General features: G+C 38.1%; 1 protein-coding gene and 1 pseudogene across 1 annotated transcript; both read left to right on the top strand.

Moving 5' to 3' along the window:
• The first annotated feature begins 416 nt into the window (after window positions 1-416).
• On the top strand, window positions 417-8,276 carry LOC148862794 (uncharacterized). The gene is made up of 7 exons (XM_088975276.1): window positions 417-1,017; window positions 4,137-4,250; window positions 5,215-5,295; window positions 6,027-6,091; window positions 6,699-6,893; window positions 7,053-7,149; window positions 7,451-8,276. Exons 1-7 carry the CDS (start codon window positions 790-792, stop codon window positions 7,559-7,561), a joined length of 891 nt encoding a protein of 296 aa, XP_088831402.1. The 5' UTR covers window positions 417-789; the 3' UTR covers window positions 7,562-8,276.
• Window positions 8,277-9,404: 1,128 nt separating this feature from the next.
• On the top strand, window positions 9,405-12,482 carry LOC148862793 (zinc finger protein CONSTANS-LIKE 4-like; annotated as a pseudogene).
• The last annotated feature ends 4,323 nt before the right edge of the window (window positions 12,483-16,805 follow it).

Below are 16,805 nucleotides of genomic sequence, written 5' to 3'. Positions count from 1 at the left end.
AGTCGTCTCTATAACTTAAGATGGCAGTGGCAGGTGGCCGTTTGAAGTGCGGCTGTCAAGCGTCAGATCCCAAGTCAGTCAGGTGCACCACCCCTAGATACAAACTTCCTCGGTGTTAAGCATGGTACGGTTGTTCAGTTTGGCATCCTGGAGGCGAAGTGCTGGAGTGGTGAGCGATGTGAAGTTTTGAGTTCGAAGGTGTGTCCCGAACTGCCATAGGGTAGGCCAATTCGGATTATTGTCTTTTGAGTTTAGCTCGGTGTCTAAGGGAGAATTTGAACTCCTAGTAGGGAATTCAGACTAATGGTAGGGAATTTGGACTCCTGGTTCATCCCCTTCATGCTTTCGCCTTAAACGTATTATTGTGCCCAGCTATTGCATTTTCCACGCGTTGTGTGATTACAATATCTGGCCAAATATTCCTTCATCATAAGGGATGAATGATAGACCTTCGTATTACGAATGACTTGCTCCATTTGGCACTTCTCCCTAATTTCATAATTTATAGGGGTTTTAACCGTAAAAGCAGAAATCATAGAGACAGTCGTCACAGTACCAGTAATAATGGCACACCTCGAATAGCCTACAATTGATACAATCGATGAGGTTTCCAGCTTTGTATTTTCCTTTTTTTTTTAATTCATTCCAGCCTTGTATTTTCGAGTGTTGATCAAGTGTTGGATCAATCAATCTCAGACAAGTGATAACATCTGTACAACTAGGAGAAGTTAGAGCAAGAATGAAGGACAAACTCATAAAAGAAAGGAAGAAAGAGGAGAGAGGAAAGAAATGCAATCTCTGAACTTCAAAGTTTTCACTGAATTAAATACAGCAAGGAGGTGGCCTTGGCTGGGTCGACCACGTTGTAGAGATATAACGAGGATATGTAAGACCATTGCTTGTTCCTCGGAGAAAAATATAGACGGAAAAGGGAATGAGACCACCGGTTCTTTTGTTTTTCGTAGCCAAACTTATGTCTTTCTGAAGCAGCAGATAGAAGTTGCAGCCAAATCGGAGGTAGGTACTTACTGCTCTGATTTTTTAGCTTTCTCCCTCTTTCTGAAAAAATATTGTTTTGGGGTCTCTTCGGGCTTCATTCGTAATCGTTTCTTTTTCGTTTATCAAAACTTTTTTTATTGGGAACATTTCGCAGTTAATTCTCATTTAGAGGCTCAACTTCCATGAGAATTTTGGATTTTTGTATGTCTTAAGTTTTCAAAGTTCCGAATTTCTGATATTTTCTTTCTCCGGTTTCTTGGAATTTGGATTCTTTATATCTTTCAATTCCAGCTTTGTTTTTTGCTTATCTATGTCAATCTCCAGCTTGAGCAGTAGCTTTTCTTTTTCAGCAAGATAGTTTCCTACCAGATATTTCAATCGCAGGGTTCCGTATTACCTTCTGATCTGTCGTTAGCATCCAATGGGAGTCCCAAGTATTAAGTCAGAAATGATCCACATCTACACCCAAGTGCACCTGCGAGCTCAGTTAGATTCAAGACATTACCTACTGCAAAGATCTCACTTCATGAGAAGAGTAGTCAGCCCTTATCCAATTCCCTATTGGGAATTTGTTGGGCCAGTAAGATTAACAGATATAAATTTCCTTGTTTTATTTATTATTGGGGAAGGATAAGAACCATACTCATTAAGGAGCCAAAGTGGTTTTCCTAATGTTTCCTTGCTCTCCTTCAATGCCAGTGATGATGCCAATAATCCAAGTGTTAACAGTTGCAGGAAAGGTTTATATAACTGATTCTTGTCCTTGCTATTGGTTGTGTAGAAAACATCGGGTTTTGATGGTTGTGCCCATGCATATCTGGAGCTCTTTTCCAATGTTCAGAGGGAACCCTGCCCTTGTGCCAGAAGTTAGAGAGACACTAGCATTGAACCCAGGGGAGGCTGGCCCTCCTCTTGTCCAGTACCCATTCTGAGTGAGGGTGGATGCTCCAGGTCTATTAAAGGGAAGAAAGACAGAACATCTGAGGTACAAGACAGCTGTTATCAATAGTGGCAAATCAATGCTGATGCCCCACCCGAAATGGGGGGAAATTGGTTTATGTGTAAGCTAAAGATAGCTTTAAAACACAAGACATCATTGACATACTGAAACCTCTCATGCCAGGCATCAGAAAGCAGTGTGGTACCATTGGCAAACTAAATATCTCCATTGGATTACCTTAAGACAAAAATACCTAACACTTTAGCCATAGATAACATTTGGCCCATAGACCAAACAGCATTTCACTCCAAAAAAAGACCCTACTGCAGCGATAAGTAGGAATGATGGCAATGGGGTCTCTCTGGTGTATGCCTTTCTTAATTATGAAAATGTCCTTCAGATGCTCCATTGATAAAGATTGAATAGGATGAAAAATATATGCTTTTAAAATTCCAGCCCCACTATTTTTTTTTCTTTTCATGGGAAAATTTCCATTCCAATCTATGATTCTTGGTGAAGCCTGTATGTCACTCTCCTGGGGCTTTTGGTAATTTGTAGGTATGTACCCCTGTTGTGTAGTGCACAACTCCATGGCTTTTCTCTCATGACCTTAAATGATAAACGCCTTACTAAAAATCCATGATATGCAATATGAACAAGTGACATTTATTTCCCTACTTTCACCATATGGTTGTGATTGCCACTGGTGTACTCTTCTCCAGCCTCTATGTTATTGGCCCATGATGCTTCTACAATGCCTACATCACCACTTTGGTTGCTTTCAGCCTGATAGCCAGAAAATTACTGAGATAACCACCATTCAGTACAGCGAATGAAGTAACCTCAAGGATCTCCTCCTATGCTGGGGTTCTGCACCCTGCTGACACCACTGTCAATCTTTTCTCTAACCCTCTCCCATCTCTTTCAATGGGATGCCATTCACCATTTGTCAATGAGAAGACCTTCATTCCCCGTCACTCCTTCGTCTTTCACACTCTAGCAAATTGTGGCCCTTCTCTTTTCCTTGTCATGCTTTATCAACTGGAGGATACAGCAAGTTTTATCATTAGATCTTGTTGTTGCCCATTATTGATTGATGCATCTTGCCTTCTAAATCTTTGTCATCTGTTCCAAGAAGATAGTCTTCTACATCTCCCACTGCATGAATCCTCCTAGCTACTTGAACTATTTTATTCTGTCCTCAGACATCTTTTTCTTAACACTTAACAGTTGATGCCTTCTTACATTGGATATTTGTTAGTAATTCTTATTGAATTTTATACCAAAATTCAAAATTTCTATTTCCATCCAACCAGGGAATTTTAGACCAATTAAAATATCTGCATTTTCTTCTTTGATGGGTTGTTATACTATTTTTATTGCAACATTGTTAAATCTTGCCCTGATCTGAAATATTTCAGACATACTTTGACCCTTTTTACCATGGAAACTTTGTTTTCCACCCATTCTACTTAGAAAAATACAGCATTCGTGTTAAATTTAGTAATTTCACTACGTATGTATATTTAGGCTCTTACAATATCTTTTGTTCCGGAAGAGGAAAAAGAAACAAAGAGTGGAAAAAAATCTTGTCTCAGACAGAATGAGTTCGTAACAATTTTGCACTTGATATTGATTTTACCTTAGTTTCCCGCTTCTTTTTGATGTTGAATGTCATATAAGATTCACAATGGTGTAAAGGTTTTAGCAAGGAATAAAAGAAATGAGTAAAGGTTGATGGATGCTTTCATGGTAACCTGGAATTTTTGGAATTGGTATCAAATCTGAGACAAACATAAGAGGCCCATTCAAATGTTTCGGAGATCAAATTGTAGATGTTGCTTAAAACAGTGTTGAAATTTTATGTTTTTCAAGAATTGAATTTTTTTGAGGGTGAAACATTGTTGTGCAAGTATACTTGGCTATTGTTATTACTAAAATGTGATTCATGGAACCTTTTCTTTTTTATTTTTTTTGAAACAAATGGAATTTTTCTCCATAACTGATATAAAGACGATCTGCCATAATAGCTTAAGTTGCATTTGTATGTTTTACGTGTATGTATTTTATGTGATTTGAGCAGATTTTAAGAAATAATTCATTTTAAGTCATATCTGATTCTTCATTTACATTTTTCAGTATTGTACGTTTTTATAGGATTATAATATATACTTTCCCATGTTTGTTTCTATTGTAGGATTATAAAGAAGCTGCAAGAATTAGGGATTCATTGAGGTTATTTGGAGAAGAGGAGCCAGTATTGCACCTAAGGAGATTGATGAAGGAAGCAGTTGCTAATGAGAGGTTTGAGGTACCCAATTTTGGTTCATGGACTTACCATCTTTCTTTTTTCTACTTCTAGAGCTCTTCTTTAGATAGTAAATTGGAAAGGAGAGAACTCATGTTGGAACATCAAGAATCCATCACCATCTCTATCTAGTCATTTCTAGAGAAAAGTGATAGATAGATTTGCATATAAGCAGTGTTACTAGGACACTTCGAAACTAACATGCCTGGACATGTTGACACTTGGCATTTGGTATGGCGCTTGTAGGATCTTAATGATGCTTCAAATGAAGTTGCCAAATTATCTCTGTACTGCTTTCTTGAACAGGGTATCACAAGAGAGGGTTCATCCAATAAGGGGTCAAAACTTTGGTTTTCAAAGTTTATCTTTTCACTTTTCTTGTTATGTTCAAAAAATTTTTATGTGTTGTCCCCTGCAATGACTTTTGGACATTTTTGGACACCCGAATAGTACCTGCATTAAATACCAAGGTAACAATGCATCAAGTAATCTTCAAAGCATCATTGCAAGACACAACAAGATGACTTGTTACCTAAAACTTCAAAATTGCCACCCAAACTAACCTTTTTATGGAAAACAATGTTCTGCCATCAGGAAAGAACATAAGGTTTGGATGGAAGTACTTTCATGCAGATTGCCTTCTCAGCATAGTGACAGATTTGTTACATATATAGAAAGGTGAGGAATGTAGAATCAGAACTTATATAGCATTGGTAGAAACCATGCTAATCATCTTTCTTTCCAATGGAATTGTTAGTGTGCTTTGTTCTTTCTACAAGTCTTTGTCATACTTGAATCTGGAATCTGGAGTCTCAATTTTGCTTTTGTCCTTATTATTTGGTGATTATCTCTTATCTTTATTTTTATTTGAAATCTGGCAAACATTGTTCCTAGCAATATGATCAAAAGCTGACATCTTTGCTAACTCTTCTACATGTCTGCTTCCATGGATATGTTTCTTTTCCAGGATGCAGCTAGATATCGTAATGAGCTACAACTATTGGCTCCACATACACTTTTTAAATGTTCAAGTGATGCAACAACTCTAGTATGATAACCATCTGGTTCCTGTAGCAATGCTTTCTTGGTGATCTACACATTAGTTTTCTTATTATATTTTCTGCTAAATTTTGTTTATATATAAAGTAAAATGTTTTGGTTAATATGTTCTTTTAGGCATCTCTGATGCATCTGATAGTTCCAAGAATAGCCAATGCCCAAAAATACCATATACCTGGAAATTGTGACTAATTATTCCACCACTTTCTGATTGATTTGGCCTTTCTTTTTCATCTAGGCTTGGGACTGGTAATTCATGGTAAAAGCTTGGGATCAGTAATGGAATTGAATAGATACATACCTTTGATTTACTTAAGAAATCATAAAGAAAAAAGCTCATTCCGATTGGGGGGGGGGGGTTAATAATGAATAGTAGCTGGGTTCTGTTACAGTAGTGCTTGGTTTCATCTAAAAATCCACTTTCTGAAGAAGCTTAGTTCCAACTTTTTCTCAGCAGTAAGTTGATATTTGAGGTTTACTCCTTCACAGAGAGGTTCCTGTATAAGGTTGACATGGATGTCCAGTTTATTCAGTTTGAGACAAATTGAGAATTATGTGACTGTATACAGATATGTGATAATGTTCATATATATTTTACATTATATTCTGTTAGAACATTGTATATAGGTCTTGTAGATTAAGCTTCTTCTTTGCAAAACCATCTTCTCTTCTAACACATGGAAGTATGCTATTTAACCAAACTGTTTATTCATCTGATAGGAGATCCTCTGGATAAGCTACATGTTTGCTTTACCATCCTACTATGTATTGGACATTTCACCAAGGTGATATCAACCATTCAAAGTTTGAGGATTCTGTTTAATTGAGAAATTCCCAGAAAACAATTTATTCTCAACCTGTAGCAAGTTTTTTTAGATGGAACTTATCACATGAATGAGGGTGGGCAATCACAATGGTTGGGTTGCTCCATTGTGTACTCTGTCCCTCCCCAGGCCCTACATTGGTGGGAGCCTCGTGCACTGGGCTGCCCTTTTTTGAACTTATAAATGAATATAGGATGGTGAATGGATGTGTGTGGCCCTTTTTTGCTGACCTGAAAACTTACAGATAAGTTCCTATGTTGCATAAGTTGCATTGTGTGATGAGTTTTATTCTTTAAAAATCATGCTTGATGCAGCCTTTATCTCCACTATAACTACCAATATTGTAGATTTACCCAAAATTATGCTCATATAAATCTTAACAAATTGGCTGGTAAACCAAAGTTACGTATCTATTCAATTCCATCGACACCATTTCCATTTCTCATTAAGGTTTTTGTATGATGTATGTCTCCTTTCTTTTTGTGCTCTTCACTTGATGATTTAATAGCCACAATCTTTTCATATTTTTTAGTGAAACTATAAAAGATTTTTCTTTCTGTTGCTTCAGGGTTTCAGAGTTCAGGTTAGGAGTTTGTATATTGAAGATCACAGTCAGCCTTGAATGGATCAATATATATATATATATATATATATATATATATTTTGCGTACAGGATAAGAATTACCAATAATTCTCACCACCCTGTCCAACTTAGAAGACATTGGATCATTACTGACGCCAATGGAAAAACAAAGAACATATGGTGATCTCTCTCTCTCTCTCTCCCCTCCCTTCAATAAAGAATATTATTTGTCATTATCTGCGTGATGATAGACTTTTTCTATCATTGTCCATTTCTTGATGGATACACTGCAGGTGATAGAAATATTCTGACTTGAATATTTTCCTTTTTTGCTGGTAGGGGAATTGGAATTATAGGAGAACAACCAGTTATTCTACCGAAGACTAGTTTTGAGTATTCCTCTGCATGCTCATTAAACACTCCCACTGGAAGAATGGTAAAATGGGACATCCCATTCATCAAATATCCATGAGAATTTCTTTATTCAAGTGTTTATTCTGTCAACAATTGCTATTTAGAGATCAAATACTTTATGAACCTCTAGGTAACAGACACATGATGACTACATTATACATTCACATTATCATTGACTACTGCTGATACTTGGAATTTTTGTAGGGCCAGTTTTTGTAGAAATTATCTTGTTGCATCCTGAATGTTACATTTATAAATTCACCAAACTAAAGTTATCATCATCATTGACCAAAACTGTGTTATTTATGAGTGTTGTGATGCAGGAAGGTGATTTTGAAATGATGTGTATTGATAAAGTGCGTGCAACATCATTCAATGTTGCTATTGCTCCTTTTTCCCTGTCCATCATTGGTGATGACACTGATATCATCTAAAGGTGTGAAGTGGAGATCCATTTTTGTGTTTCTCTAATGTGGATAGAAAGTGCTCCTTAACAAGCATTGGCTTTGCACCAAATAGAAAACAAGAACCTGTTGTATGCTTGCCAATTAGGGGGTGTTTTTTTTCTGGATTTTGAGAGGGGGGGGGGGAAGTTAGTCAATGGGATTTTGATTCCTATTGACCAAGAATCTCATGTTCTTTTCTCAGATTTATGTGGGGAATAGGGAAAATCTATTTTCCTGGGTATCACTTGCCCGGGCAACTGATAACCCATCTCCTACGTGGATATATAACTTTCCCACATAGGGGAAAATTGCCAATACTTGAATGGGACAAAAATGCCCCTTTTAATAATGGATTTTTATGGTTAAAATGGTCATTGCCTTATTTACATGGGAAATAAAAGAACATGGATAAATTCACTTACCTGGGTAAGTGTTTCCCCCAGGTAATTACATTTATACCTGGGTAAGTAATTTACCGAAAAGCAAACGTGGCCTTAAAGTGATATATTTATAGTTCTTCTACAGCCCTTTGTTGTTCTAAGCCATTGTCACAGGGGTTTGAGTTGAACATTTTTATTGGTCTATAGGCAGGATATTATAAATTCTTTTTTTTTTTTTTTAATTTAGAGAGTAAACTCTTTGGTTCATGGATGATGTGCCATGTTGGAAGCTCAATCATAATTAGTAGGGCTAATTTGCTCCAGTTGTAGAAAATGGTGACTGTATATTAATGAGATTTTATTCCAGTTATACTTAAACAGACTTTCGCAGGCAAACCATGTGTTTTTTACACAAAAGTCGCATGAAATATCAAATCTCAGTTCAAGTGTCCCTTGCACTCATCTGTTTTGGTGGAGTAGCAGGTATTTTTAGACCAATACAAAATGACTAACAAGATATAAAACCAGAAATATTAATACACATTTGTACGCAAATGAGGATGTTTCTTAGGTAAAAGTTAAAATAAAAAGTACCGAACTTATTGCTTGATTGTAAGGACTGCTTATGATTTCTGAATTTGCATTCTGTTCCACTCGTATCATAAGAACCGGTAATTCACCATTTATGCATGGAAAAAATGAGCATCGCCGTCGCTGTTGTACGTCGTCGTCGTCATCATCCAAGCCTTATCCCAACCAACCATATGGGGTCAGCTGTATGAATGTTTGGCCATTCTATTCTGTTTAATGCTATGTCAGTAATTACAAACATTCTGTTCTGTTTAATGCCGTGTTGAATAATATTGTCATTGTAATTTTTTGAATAATTTAGGTCACTCTTAACTAATAATTAAAAAATCAAACATAATTAGGAGTCTTCGTAAGAGTCCGTTTTCTTTGTATATATCTTCTTATTGTATAGTTGAGGATTCTGAATTCTCAATGAATGAGAACAAGGAAAAGATAAACCAGAAAAGCTCTGGATTTACATGGTGTCAGAGCCAAATAAGAGAAGCACAGTGTCGAAGCAAATGATTTGATGAGTGAGCCAGCTGCGAAATGGAATCGTTAACCCCAACTTGGTGGCCGCCATTTCCAGCTTGGCTATGACCCTCAACTCGATCATGGCCTCTGCCTTCCTCTACTTTGGCCCCAATAGAGGGCATTGGCAATGCTTTGAACACAGGTGCTGCCACAATGGGCAATCGACAGAGCGGGCAATTCGCGTGAGAAGCAAACCACTGATCAATGCAACGTAGGTGGAAGGCATGTCAACAGTTTGGCAACCAACGTACGCTATCTCCTTCCTCCAATTGAACCAGGCAGAGGGCACATTCAGTCTGGTCAACACGAAACGATCCGCTTTGTTTGCTTGAGTAAGTGAGGTGGCCATGGACGGCGAAAGCGGCAAGGGATACCCGGTGAGTTGGAGCTTGTCGGCAAAGCCCTGTGATTCGTGCAAATCGGTGTCAACCCTACTGTTCTGTTGGGCAGACTCAGTGTTCCTCTACTTCAATTGCGACGCCAAGGTTCATGGCGCGAACAAGCTCGCCTCTTGGCACGAGCCGGTCTGGATGTGCGAGGTCTGTGAGCAAGCCCCGGCCAGTGTCACCTATGAGACTGATGCTACTGCCCTCTGCGTCACTTGTGACCGAGACATCCACTCGGCAAACCCACTCGCCCGACGGCACAAGTGAATTCTTGTTGTTCCGATCTACGAATCGACTGTCTCCGCCATGAAATCTAACGTAGCCAACCTACTTGTTCTTGATGGTCTCCTCAAGTCCTTGGACGACAATGATGATCGTAATGACAAAGAGGAAGACAATGACACCTGTCGCGAGGAGGCCGAAGCTGCTTCTTGGTTACTTCCAAACCCAAACCTTGCCAAATTCATGGAAACACCCGATCTGAAGTCAAACAACTATTTCTTCTCCGACGTGGATCCTTATCTCGATCTCGACTACGGGTCGTCCATGGAGACGAGGTATCGCCACCAGAACAACGCCAATGCTGATAGTGTAGTTCCTGTGCATACGAAACCCCCTCCGCCATCACTGATGAATACCTCCGATCGTTGTTTCGATATGGGTTTCTGTCGATCCAAGCCTTCTTACGGCTACACCACTCCAACAATTAGCTAAAGCGTCTCTTTGTCGTCGCTGGATGTTGGAGTAGTGCCCGATGGGAACAGCAACGCGGTCTTGGATATAATGAATCCGTTCGGACGGAAAGGCGGAGTGGATGCGAGCAAGGGGAATCACAGAGCAGGGGTAGGAGGAAAAGGTCATGGCGGCCAATTCAGGGCCAATACAGCCAAAGTCTCTGCGCAAGCAATGCGTCTCAAGGAGAATCAATTGATGCAGTCAAGGTTGGGTTAAATGGACTAAGTAGTGAGCAGCGGAACATGTTACTCAACCTTCTGAACACATAGAAAAAGGGGAGTCAACAACTAAGTAGTAAGCGAAAATTGTTAGAGTGGATAATAGACACATGGGCTTCTCATCATATGACAAGAAGCATCGAGTCAATGAGAGACATAAAGAACGTCATTCCATGCTCTGTTGGGCTGCCAGATGGGAAAGCGACAATAGCAGAGAAAGAAGGCACAGTTGCGTTGGACGATCATCTGAAACTAACTAATGTTTTATATGTGCCTAGTTTGAATTGCAATCTAATTTCTGTGTCGCAATTGATTGAGGAGTCGAATTGTGTTGTTCAGTTCACTAATAAATTTTGTGTGATATAGGACCGAACTATGAGGATGCTAATTGGAGCGGGTGAGCAACGAGAGGGACTCTATTATTTCCGGAGCATTGCATAGCATTGCATCAGCAAGAGCAATGAAGACTACAGAGAGCAAGACGTGTGATATTTGGCATCAAATGTTAGGGCATCATTCTCATAAAATTGTTAAGTTGCTGCCTTTTGTTAGTACTAAAAATAATAAGGATGACAGTATTAAGGGTTGGGATGTATGCTTCCAAGTTAAACAATGTCGAGAAGAGTTTGTTTCTAGTAATAATAAAGCATCCGATATTTTTGAGTTAATTCATTGTGATTTATGGGGTCCTTATAGAACTGCAACTTCTTGTGGTGCTCATTATTTCTTGACAATAGTAGATGGTTTTTCTAGAGGTGTTTGGATTTATCTTCTGATTGATAAGACAGAAGTGGGACAAGTTCTTCGAATTTTTTTTGCTATGGTTCAAAGGCAATTTAGCAAACTTGTCAAAGTGGTTCGTACTGATAATGAGACTGAGTTTGTCTGCTTGGCTAGTTATTTTGCTCAACATGGTATTATTCATCAAACCATTTGTGTCGGGACTTCTCAACAAAACAGGAGGGTTGAACGCAAACACCGCCACATACTCAATGTTGCCCGAGCATTGCGTTTTCAAGCTAGCATGTCTATTGAATTTTGAGGGGAATGTGTGTTGACCACGTGTTATTTGATCAATCGGACACCGTCCATTTTGTTGAAGGGAAAGACTTCCTATGAAGTTTATTTGGGCGACCTCCTTCTTATGATAATGTGCGAGTTTTTGGTTGCTTGGCATATGCGCACAATCATGGACATGGAGGAGATAAATTTGTCAGTCAAAGTAGACGGTGTGTTTTTGTTGGGTATCATTTTAGAAAGAAATGATGGAGCTTGTATGATTTAGAGTCCGGCACGTTCTTTGCATCAAGAGATGTTACCTTTTTAGAGGATGCATTCCCTTATGCACGCAAGGAGGATGAACAACCAAACAAAGCACAAGACCAATTTCATTGTGGAATAGGTGGGACAGATGAGGTGTTGGTGCCATCCACTTATTTACCAGGACAAGCAAATGGTGATATGGAGATTGACCAGTGAGGCGTACTCGCTGAAGAAGGAGTCCGTGTAGAAGAAGGAACCCCGTAGACCCGAATGCAAATGCTGGTGAACCCATGCATTCTTGTGACGCCACCACAGAAAATGTAAGCAAAGACAGTTCTGACGTAAGGGGGGTGGCGATGTTGAGCAACAGTGACACTCTGAATTTCATTTGGGGCGTGGGCATCGATAGAAACATTCTATAGGTAGTCCTTATCCCATAGATAACTATGTGAACTGTAACAATTTTTCTTGTCGACATTGTGCTTTCTTGGCAGCTATTATTGCAGGAGTTGAAACTACTTCTTTTGCTGAGGACATAAAGGATGAAAAATGGAGGGATGCAATGCAGAAAGAAATACTGGCACATGAAAATAATCAAACATGGACTATGAAGCCTTTGCCATCCGGAAAACAAGCCATAGGATGCAAATGGGTGTATCGAATAAAGTATAATGCTGATGGGACAGTGGAAAGATACAAAGCCCGTCACGTGATTTTTGAGAACAAACAGGTTGAGGGAATCGATTATAATGAAACTTTTTCCCCGGTTGCAAAAATGGTTACTGTCCGTACCTTCCTTACAATCGCGACAACTAGAAATTAGGCGCTTCATCAAATGGACGTACATAGTGCATTCTTGCATGGTGACCTTCATGAGGAAGTCTACATGCGAATGCCTCCTGGTTTTCAGTCAGATAAACCAGGTATGGTGTGTCGGTTGCGAAAATCTCTATATGGATTGAAACAAGCGCCGAGATGTTGGTTTGCTAAATTAACCGTAGCCTTGAAGACATATGGGTTTCAACAATCATGTTCAGATTACTCCCTATTCACCTTTTGTCAAGACAAGGTGCATGTGCTTGTTCTCGTGTATGTGGACAAGGTAATGATCATATGAAAATTAAAGTCTTCAAGAAATATTTAAGTGATTGCTTCCATATGAAAGACTTGGGACAATTGAAATATTTTTTGGGCATTGGAGTTGCCCGAAACTCAACAGGAATTTTTCTGTCTCAACGTAAGTATGCTTTGGATATTATCTTTGAAGTTGGATTACTTGGTGCAAAACCTGCTCATTTTCCTCTAGAGTAGAATCACAATCTCGCTTTGACAAATGGGCCTCTCTTATCTGATCTTAAGCGATACAAGCGCTTGGTGGACAAGCTTATTTATCTCTCAACAACTCATCCATAGTTGTCTTATTGTGTGCATGTTCTGTCTCAATTTATGCAGCAACCGCAAGAAAGACATTGGGAGGCTCCATTGCGAGTGGTGCGCTACTTGAAAGGAAATCCTGGTCAAGGAATTCTCTTGCGTTCAGATTGTGACTTATAGTTATATGCATGGTGTGATTCAGACTGGGCGAGTTGTCCTTTGTCCCAATGTTCTCTGTTTGGATGGTTTATTCTGCTTGGGAAATCGCCTATTTCCTGAAAAACTAAGAAGCAACACACTGTGGCTCGTTCTTCAGCGGAAGAAGAGTATCTCGTTCTATGGCCACGACCACGTGTGAATTAAAATGGCTGAAGGGATTGCTATTGGCTCTTGGAGTTACACATTCAAACCCAATGTGATTATATTGTGATAATCAGGCAGCCTCGTATATTGCAGCAAACCTAGTGTTTCATGAGTGACGGGTTTGTCGAAGCCCTCAAAATTATTACTAGTCCCACAATAAAATATTTGCAGTAAAAGTGGTTCTAGGTCGAATCCCACAGGGAGCAAATTAGTAATCTCTTAGCCGAATGGATAAAGTAATTGTGTGGGAAAATTAAATAATTAAAATTAAAAGAATAACAAACTAAACAAACAAGAGAAAATCAGTCTTACCGAATTCTGGTTCAAGGGTTCGGGTTGAATCGATTGGCCATCGATCCTAGGTTCAAATCAGCATTCTTGCAATTCAAGCATTTAACCTTAGATTTATTAGGATAGCCATAATAAACCTTGTGTTTTCCTAATTCAGTTGACCAAACCCAGCATTCGATCAACACTTATCACCACTCAACTGGGTACGATAGCGTTCCATGTTAAACAATGATAGCATTAAGATTTGTGAAAACAGTTAAACCAAAATAACAATAATTGAGATAGCTGCAATTACTGAATTTTGTTTCATCAATTCTTTTATGTTGAACCATGTTAAAACATTGGTCAAAGGCTGTCACGAACAATTGACCCAAAAAAGATATCAACCTAATTGCTACTTGTACCATTATTCGTGACAATTACGGATCACCGAAATCATTGATAGCAGTAGGAAAATCAACATTAATTCAGTTTGTCAGACTAATTAACATTAACATCCAATAAAAATGTGCACAAGAACCAATGAATACTTGAATTAAAAAGAAAGAAAATAAAGTAACTACAGAACCTCACAATGACACAATCGAACCTCCCCCCTTGAACCAGAAAAAGAAGCTTAGCTACTCATGATCTGCGCAATCTCCATGCTCTTCTTCTCCATAGCCGAACAGCCTTCTTGCTTCTTGGTCTTCTTGATGATCTCTTGGATCTTGGAATGAGTGATTTTTAGAGCTGATTCGCCCCCCTCTTTATATAGCAAAAGGAGAGGGCTGTTTTCCAACTCCTTCTAGGAGATCATCTTATCCTTAGGGAGTTTTGATCTTATCTTGAACTAATCATATCCTATCTCTTATCTAATGCTCTAATCTCAATCTTCTTATCTCTCTAGGATTACATTCAAGACTTTAGATCTGATAAAACTCTCTCCTTGGAGATTACATTCGAAATTCGGACTCTTAACTCTTGAATTCGAGTTGGGCTGCTTCAAGGTAATTCTGCGAGTTGGGCTTAAGTTGTGAAATGGGCCTAGCTGCGAACTTGCTCCGACTTTGGGCTCATTTTCGTACTCGATGCGGGCCGAATCTGTCAAAACCCAAAACATAAAAGTTGTGGGCATTCCTTTCATCTTTCTAATGCTTCTTGAATTGTCCAATTCGGTGTCCGGAATTGAGAATTAGGCCCAGATTACTTACTGTCACCGAAACTGTGCAAAATCACCCGATTTGCCATATTTTCTTCCAATTGCCTTCTTTATTGCCCTAGATCGAAAGACAAGAGTAATGAGTTCATTTAAGTGATAAATAAATATAAAAGAGTAAATATTAGGGGATAAAATTAGGGTTCGTTTTGGTCTCATCAATGAGTGTACAAAACATATTGAAGTTGATTGCCATTTTGTGCGTGATGAGATTCAAAATGGCTGCACTCATCCTGCTTATGTGTCGACTACCATTCAGCTAGCTGACATTTTTACAAAGGCACTAGGTCGTAGAGAATTTGAGTACTTTCTTCGCAAGTTGGGCATTCACAATCTGCATGCTCCAACTTGAGGGGGGTGTTAGGATTGAATTAGGAGTCTCCGTAAGAGTCTCCGTTTTCTTTGTATATATCTTCTTATCCTTATCTTGTATAGTTGAGATAGGAAAGATAGGTTTGAGTCCCTGTAAACTTAGGAGATTCGATGACTGTATATATATATCTGAATTCTCAATGAATGAGAACAAGGAAAATATAAACCAGAAAAGCTTTGGTTTTACAAAGTATGAAAAGCTAAAGAAAATAACTTAAGCTATATATTCGATGGTTAAGAGCGGTTCCCAGTGAACGAAACATCAAGAAGAGAGATGTCCGTCCTTAGTTTCTAACTCTCTCTGCAACTTGGACCAAGTGTAGCTTGAAGGCGACGATCAGAACGTTTTGGATAGTTTCGAGTAACGAAACCTGTGATCCATCCGGGTTCGACAATGATATGGACAAGACACAACAAAACAAATTAGAACCAAAGTTCACTTTGATTGCATATTTTTTCAACCCTAGGCCTAATTTGACCTTCTAGAATTGGGTTTGGGGAGTTTACATTGCATCTCACAAGGGGGCGCCCCATAGTACATCCTCGTCGTGCATTGAGAATATCTCCCGATGATAGTACCAGTCTCGATGATGTCATCATTGGAAGATGTTCTCAATACATAATGGGGATGGACATGCAGATATGAACTCGGGTTTGAAACAATCTGAACTATAAGTCTATAACAACTTGTATCCCCATTCTCCAAGTCAAGTTATTGTATATTAATTTTTGAAGTAAAAAAAAAAAAAAGACTTAATTAAAAAGTCCCTAAAAAAGAGCAAAAGATAAAGGATATATCTACTCTAATAATAATAATAATAATGGCTTTTAACACTTGTTCATGTAAGGGGTATTAGTGTCTTCACATAGGAGTTTTTGATAATAAATGGATTACTTTTTAGGGGGAAGCAGACTAAACAACCCAACTGCTCAATTAATAAATTATCACCCGAAACCAATTTACTATTAGTGAAAATCCGTTAATTTGGGTTGTATTAGTTTGGATTTATTTTCGCTTTGGTTTGTTTGTTCAAAAGATTTAAACTTAAAAATTAAAATTAAATTTAATAAATTATAATGATATTATTAAAAAATAAAATTATAATATAAAATATTTTAAAGTAAAAAAAAAATAAAAAGTTTTCTCATTTTCTTATATTAAAAAAATATATTTAAAATATAAAATATTAATATATTTATAATCGGGCTAATTCAATTTTGATTAATTTACAAAAGACTAAATCAAAATTAACCTAACTTAATCAAATTGAAAAAATACTAAACCAAAACCAATGGTCGAGTTCAATACAATTAATTATTAAAATTATATACTCTTCTATATAATTCTATTGTTTAACTTCTACTTAACAAAATCCCTACATTATACGAATCCCCACTAATTATTAACAAAAAAAATACATTTTCATTATGGATTTCCACGTGCAACGACCGACCTTTCACATCATGGATGTTCCTCCACCTGTACTTCTGAACTCTGTATTTGACCCTTCACGGATAAGTTGAAATAATAAATGTTAATAGAGTTTT

The sequence above is a fragment of the Nelumbo lutea genome, chromosome 3, assembly GCF_056320005.1.
Source record: "Nelumbo lutea isolate HS-2025 chromosome 3, American lotus-T2T, whole genome shotgun sequence".
Classification (NCBI taxonomy): Eukaryota; Viridiplantae; Streptophyta; class Magnoliopsida; order Proteales; family Nelumbonaceae; genus Nelumbo; species Nelumbo lutea.
Note: the sequence above shows the minus strand (reverse complement) of the source record. Positions and strands in the feature narration are given on the sequence as shown.